The 7,769-nt window shown below is 37.5% G+C and overlaps 1 protein-coding gene across 4 annotated transcripts in view; it reads right to left on the reverse strand.

The window, feature by feature from the left end:
• NCKAP5 (NCK associated protein 5) overlaps positions 1–7,557 on the reverse strand; it is a 350,456-nt gene extending 342,899 nt beyond the window's left edge. For all 4 annotated transcript variants that reach the window (XM_039382174.1, XM_039382176.1, XM_027723607.2 and 1 more), the window contains exon 1: positions 7,433–7,557. In XM_039382174.1, the coding sequence (XP_039238108.1) occupies positions 7,433–7,501 (69 nt within the window). In that variant the 5' untranslated portion in view covers positions 7,502–7,557. The remainder of the gene's footprint in view (positions 1–7,432) is intronic.
• Positions 7,558–7,769: the final 212 nt, after the last annotated feature.

Consider the following 7,769-nt stretch of genomic DNA (forward strand, 5'->3'; position numbering starts at 1 on the left):
TTAAGGTCCCTTCCAACCTAAACTGTCCTATGATTTTATGAGTGGATTTTTCTTAGAATTCAGTTTACTCAGTCCTTGTGTCAATTCCCTAACTTAGAGTTTTCCCTGTGAATGTGCAAACCTTAACCTATTGAATTAGTAACACAAGCTGTACTTCACTAGTGTTCTTTCCTGTATTCTGTCTTCTACCTCAAAATTCCCCACTTGTCACCTTTATTAAACCATTCTCCTTGACTTATACTCCCGCTGTATGCACTGGATGTTATGAATGTTTTAGCTTGCAAAACACTGAAATCTATTTGTCTGAGACTCACATTCTGTGTGTCTTTTCCAATGCTTTTGCAGTGCCAGATTAAATCCTTGGCACAGGTTTTCTTATTGATGGTGTATCCAGATGAATAAAATTCTGAATTATAAATTAACACACAAATAAAAATCCAAGTTTTGAGAGGATTAAAAAATACTTGCAGATTCATAGGGAATATGGCAGCACTTTTTAGGTGGAAAGGATTATCAGCCTACAAAAGTTAGAACATTAGCAGACACCTGACAAGGCAATATTTTTAATGCCACCTTTTGTTTGAAAATGCTGGGTTATGTTATGTTACACAGTGATGTAAGACACACCGTGAATGTCACAGTCATCTAGGAAAAAAACAGGGCTATTCCCTTCACTGAATTTATTTCCCACGTAGGAAGGGTTCCCTTTCTGCCTTGCTGGTGCAGCACTTTTCACAGCTTTGCTGTAACGTCACATTCACTGTGACACCTTTCATCTGAAGATATCAAAGCAAGCCACAGACTCATGCTAATAACAGACCGCTCCTAGAATACTTATGAGGTAGAGAAATTATTACAACGTCAAATTTATTGATGAGAAAACCGAATCAGAATTTTATTAATGAGAAAACTGAATTAGCAATTTATTAAACTGAGTTAGAAATTGATCAGAGGTGACAGATGTCAGGCTTAACCCTCAAACACCTGGCTCCCAGCCCCACATAACGCAAGCACACTTCTCAACACCCTCCAATCCAACTCAGTGTTTGTGCCCATGAAACCAGTAGAAGCACAGGCTGATGAAGGTATTACTCCCATGTCCAGTACGATTCATTACATTACACTCTACCCTTGTTACAACAAAGTGGTGCCATTAAAGCTCATCCTACAGAGTCCCACAGGAGCGGGTGACCAGAATGAAAGCAGCAGGGCACAGTTCACGAGCCACCAGCGAAGCACTTGACCCCAGCTTGCTTTCAGAAGTAAAAGCTTCATTTTAAATAAAACAGAAGCTTTTGCTTTGATAAATGCTGGCTGACTCTAAAAGATATTCTTCTCTCAAATCTCCCTAGCTAAATGCCACCACAGCTGCAAGGGCCAACCACGTGTGTAGTCAGGCTGGAAATTATCCACATAAATAAAGAGCACAGTTTGAAACATTGACTTTTTCCTGATCAAAAGGGCCTGGGAGGCAACTGGACAGTTTGGATCAGGCAAAGGATAGGGCTTTTATTATTTTCAAGGAGCACCCCAGTGAATAGAGTAGCCAATGCAGCCCTGGTGGCAGTGATATGTTCTAACACTCTCCTCATCCCACACAAATTACTTAAAAGCTTGGCTTGGGGTCTATTTAGTTTTGGGGGTTTTTCCAGTTTTCTTTTTAGTGAAGAACTTCTGTAGGGAAAATCTGAAATACAACCAATCCTTTCATTAGCCTTTTTAATAGCATTCCCTGTCTAAGCTGCCTCCCTCACACACCGAATAATAAATTGCAAATATCAGCAAAGAAATGTTCTCACATCAAAAATGTCTTCATTTTACCTATATTAAGAAAGCATGTGCTTAAATGCTACTGAAGTATATTTTGTATTTTACTATGAATTTTCATATTAGTTTCCTTCTTGTATTCCAGTTTGAAGCACAAAAAAAAGAACACAGAAAAATCCCTTTCTGTCCTCTATTTACCTACTTTCATTCACTAGTTATTTTCAACTAAATATGTTGAAATTATTTAACATGAAAAAAATTAAAACCATGAAATGTTCACACTGTTTCACTTTATAAAGCTGTTCTTTTTAACTAAATCTAAAGGATTTAAGGATTTAAGCCACACAATAAGCAAAATGTTCTTCAGAAAGAACTCTTTCTCCTTTAGCAGAAAACAATCTGACACAGAGGTATGTGACAGCTAAGCAATGTATTCCAAATAAATACATTCCAACAATATTATGAATTTTGCAGTTTGCTTTCATGCTAAACAGAAGTAGTCTGGCAATAACAACAATGGCTTTGGTTTCACTTCTTACACAGCAATCCAACAGGGCAGAGTTCCACTTTGTTCTTCAATGCTTGTCTATCTTTTCATCTTATGACTACATATACAATAAAATACCTTTGTTAATGTCAGAACAACATGATGGAAGGAAGATCTGCTATTTAGAACCAAAGAAGTTTTAGTCCTCCTATCGCAAATCAGTTTGGTTTTCAGAGTTGTGGTGTTTTGATTATAATCAATTAGCAGAAGAAAACTTTATAAACCCAAAATACAATAGCATTGTAAGGTAGCATAAAATGATATTGAAACTGTAAAAAGTGTCTCCTCCTTCGGTGATATGTTTTGGGTTTTAAATATCAGGTAGAAATTACAAAGGTATTATTTTCTGTAACTGATCTCATAGGATTACCTGTAAGAATTGCTATGAAATTAATATTTTGTAGCTGTTTCATCTGAATCCAAGCTATGAAACATTAACATCACTGCAGGCTTACCTGCTTTGTCTGCAAATGTAAATGAGTGGGTGTATAATAAATCTCCAACATGTTGCCAATATTGGAAGGTGACAGAGCAATAACAGCCATTTGCTATACCAGAAATTTCTGGAATACCATCTGTGATATTATGACTAAAAGCTGATAGGGATCTAATTTCCTTGAAGCAAATAGTAAGATGCTCCTTTGACCTAGGCCGCAGTACTATCAATTCCTCTGCTGCATTCTCTGCCTTTTCCTAATAGTGGTAGGATTCTGGATCTTGTTAAAATACACAGTTTCAAATTACTAACTTCCAGTAAAGTATTAATTCATAAGGTCCTTCATTACTCAATTAAAAAAAAAATGCCCTCTATGAAGCACATTTTATGAACATATTTGTGCATCTATATTTTTTTAATTTTAAAAAGTTTATTTGCCTTCTTTGTAAAGCTTATCCCTCCAAGACACCAGCTGGTAAGAGGTAGAGTAGTATATAAAACAACACTGAACTCTTCTCCTTTATCTGAGGTGATAAAAAGGGTAGTTACTGTGTCTGTGGTGTAAGGAAGAGTGTTTTCTTGTTTATGAAATTTCTCTCTGTTTGAAGGATGTCTCTAACATGGATTCTCCTTATCTGAAGCCTGAAACTCATTGTTTGGTGGGATAGGCCTGAATATGAAACTATCTGATGAAATTCATAGTCATATTTTGAAGACCCAGATCCATATTCTAAGGAGTTGAAAGTCATGTCTTTTCTTCAGAAACAACTCTTTCCTTTTCTCACTCTTCCACAGAATACCACTGTGGCCTATATATTCAGAGTCTAAAAGATGAGGTAGGAAGAGGAATTTATTTTTTTTTAAACATCACTATGCAATACTTGTAGATTAAATCATGGAAAAAAGCATTCCAGAAGAAGATTACAATCTGATGCAGATGGGAAAAGCAGTGCAGCTGGGCAGGGTGAGGAATGTTATCAGAAACGCCTATTTGTATCTCACAGTACAAAAGTAGAAACATGTTTTCTTTAAACACACAGAAATCATAATTCCTTCTGAGATACCATAATGCTGGAAGGACAAGCTGCATTTGAGCAAATCAAGGCAAGATTTCCCCAGCAAAGTGTCCAGCCCTGAATGCCTGAGAGGTTAAAACACAAAACCTTTGGAAAGAGAAAGGACAAGAGAGACATAAGAACTTACACAAGCAAGGGAATGGACTAAAGTACAGTGCTCGATTAGAATTTGGTAATACAAGGTAATAAAGACAGACATCATATGATATGAAGGCAATAATTAAGATGAGGTATGATAGAACAGGAATTTGGGGAAAACAAGAGGAATACAAAGGGCTTTGCTTTGCCTGGTTGAACTTTGTGGAGTCACAAGACATCTGGTGTGATTTACTAACAGGCTGCTGAAGGCATTTGAATCTCAAAATGTCTCTTCCAAAACAATGAAGAGTGCTCAAAAGTTTCTAATTATGTATGAATGACTCTGATCTAGTTACAGATATTCGACTCAATATAAAGCTTCATAGACACTGACCTGCAAGACACCAGAACAGCAAATGGATGAGTGCACTGAGAAACTCTACAGGCAACCACAACCTGTGAGTGCCACCCACAGCAAAAGACACTGTTTTAAAACTGGGTGTGTCAGGCTGATGACATGATCAGTTTATATGTACAAAATATTGAAATATTGCAATATCTCTTTCCCTGACGTCCTTCAATACTTTCACACCAATATGGGCTAATTAGCCGCAGATCTTCAGCTGGCACATATTAACATTAATTCACACCAGCAGTGCTTGAAGACTGATTTCAGCTGTGTAATCTCCCACCCTGCTTACCACTTGCTGAAGAGCAGGGAGAGAGTGTCAGCTTCTCATACAGCCACAGTTTCCGTTTCTCTTCCAATTAAGTCCTTATGAGCATTTTAATATGCACTAGCACTTTTGATGGTGTTACACAGCATTCCCTATGACATTGGCAAATGTCTCTCTCTACTCCGCCCATACTGATATAGAAGGGTAAGAATTAAACATAGTACACCATCTTGGCTATAAATCAAATCCAAATTTGCAATAGGTGGGACTGGAAGCCAGAAATACCTAGTTCCTTGTTCCCATCCACACAGCAGATCACAGTCACCTCAGGGAAATGAAAGTTTCTATCTTAATACATTTAGTAAAGGCCAAATCTAGTCCATTACATGACTGTAAGCATTTTGGGAAAAACAGTACTGATTTGCCATACTATGCAATATCTTTGTGCAAAATTCACAACTGCTAGCATTTCCCTTGGCTTTCAGTACCCAGTTTCTATGAGTATTCTTTTCTCCACATAAATATTGACTGTTCATGGCTGATTGTTTGGATCACAGCAGTACATTCTTGCTGCAGGATTTAGGCTGAAGTCTGTTTTGGGGGTGTGCATGCCTAGAACTTATAACAGAGGTTGGCCCTGGGAATAAACATACTTCTGAGCAGACAAAACCTTCCAGATTTTTTTTGGACTCGGAGCGTATTACATAAAATTGTGAGTTCATACCAAATCTACCTTCTATACCCACAAGCTAGAAACAGTTTTAAAGTACTGAGAGAATGATATGGTCTGCTGAGTGCATGCAAGCTAAGAGGGCAGGTTTTGTTGCAGGCTGAACAAGCTAAAACCAGTTATCTCTCACCATCAGAGCCCTGATTTGCATGTCCTGAACAGGAGAAGCTTAGACGTCTCCTCATAAGGATTCTGAGGGCAGCTTAGAGTCAGGGGGAGAACTTGCTACTCTTCCTACTTTTATATCTCTCTAACTGATGTTATTTTTCAAAATAAAGGGGTGTAATTCATCATCATCAGAAACAGTGAAAAAAAAAAAGCAGACCCCTTTTAAAACATGATCTGCACATTTCTTCACTGGCCAATTAACATACCCTGGAGAAGTGCAGACCTTGTAGCCAAAGCCCAAGGGAGATAAGCAGAGTCCTTGAAGGGGCAGAAACCTGGGAAGGTGGTACTGCTCCACTAGCCCTGATAAAGAGAACAGCAGGTGAATGAAGAGAATCAGTGGATAGACTGAAACCTGCTTGGTATGTGTTCACTGCTTGGTATGTGTTCACTGCTTGGTATGTGTTCACTGCTTTTACTAAGTCAGTGGGCCTTTTACCCTGGGGAAAAAAAAAAAGCCCAAACTACAGTTTTAGCATAAGAAAACTACATAGTTGTAATAATGAGTAAAATTCAAGGTAGATTAATCATCTCAAAATTTGCTTGAGACATGTGATCACCATAAATTAGGGCAACACATTACATCATGGGAATACAGAAGTCAGACCAAAGAGACGAAACAAAAGAGTGTCCACTTTCAAGGACGTCTTTGTAGCCTTTTATGTGGAGAAAATCTCAGCAGCAGACTGCAATGTGGGTGAGGCAGGAGTGACTGGCCAGAGTGAGCTGTGGGCAGCTCAGGTAGTGGGGTTAGCACAGGGGTGGATGAGGCCTTGCTACCCAGCATTGCAGGCAACAGGGTTGGGGTCCCACAGTCACTACCTGTGTGTAAAGGGATGTTACAGGAGATGAGAAATACCTGCTCAAGGAGCCACTGGAGATGAGGACTTCAAATGCCTATTGGTACATATTGCTTATTCTTGCTTATTCTCTGGTGCCCTGTTAACCTGCTGCTGTCCTTTCCTTCCTCTAATCAAGTACTGCTTTGTGAATCATTTGACTTGTTATTTATGAGTGGCATTGGGCAAAGTTTAGTATTTTGTGTGCTTTATGTAAGGAGCCAAACTGGTGTTTACTAATGAACCCTAAACTGCTTCCATTACTTCCCAGCATCAATCTCAGCCATATGAATACCAAAAAAAAAAAAAAAAAAAAAAAAAAAAGCAGCTCCAGTAACAACAACCTGCTTCCTCAGAATAGCAACTATATTAATGTCATAGAGATGGCATAGAGATGGCATGGGTTTCCTCGGCTCTCTCAGTTTTGCTTGTTTCAGTATTTGCAAACTAGCCTGCTGAGTACTTGACATGGGTATATTTATCCTTGAACACAACTGTTCAGCATTCATGAGCATTTTCCAGTCATGTGTCCATAGTACTGCTCAAAAACTCCTTGTTCATCTCAGTCAGCATTTGAAAACATTAACTAAAAATAAATTAGAATGCAATCTCCAATTAATGTAAACCCTATGTATAGCAAAAGCAATTATTTTACAGCATGTGACATTTATGTTTATCTTTCAGTTGATATTAGAGAAGTTTATACATTCACTATGATGAAAAAAATTTTATTTGTATCCTTGATAGTGAAATAAACATTTCAGATTATATGACCTAAGTAACCTACAGCTCTCATAAGCTAAGTATGAAGCAATACAGACTGATTCCACAGAGGCTGAGTAGTACTTTAATTAAAAGTTTGTTATATTGGTCTGAGTTCCTTTCTTGGGTAAATTCAGTGAATTCAGGGACATGTTTATATATAATGACAAATTTCTATCGAGGATGCTGTAAAACTCCTCCAGTACTTTTTCTCTGAAGAATCTTAATAATCACAAAAGGTTGTCATATTGTGATGAATAGATAAACACCTTTAAAATGCACATAATTATTAGTATTGCCTATTAACAACTAAATATGACAGAAGATATATTCAGTAAATATTCATTCTTACCACAAGACTGCTGTCCAGAGAAAGTCTTTTCCCAAATTCCCTTTTCTGTAGCTGTCTTTTTCTCTCCATAGCTGAGGTTATTTGTTTTCCTTTTGATCAACTTGAAATGTCAGTCTGTTTCCAGTATCACTGAAAAAAAATAAAATTAAATGCACATTTCAATATTCTACTTAACAATTTCAGTCTTTCCTCATTAACTTTGTAATAACCCAGAAGCTAATGACTTTGTGTCTCTAGTAGGCTGTGTTCCAAAAACAAATTTTCTGTGCCAAAAATGTTAAACTCTCCAAACAGAAATATTACCAATGTGTTTGGGTTGCTTCTCAAAGAAAAAAAA

The sequence above is a fragment of the Pipra filicauda genome, unplaced genomic scaffold (assembly GCF_003945595.2).
Source record: "Pipra filicauda isolate LSUMZ 115617 unplaced genomic scaffold, ASM394559v2 scaffold10_size6260569_pilon, whole genome shotgun sequence".
Classification (NCBI taxonomy): domain Eukaryota; kingdom Metazoa; phylum Chordata; class Aves; order Passeriformes; family Pipridae; genus Pipra; species Pipra filicauda.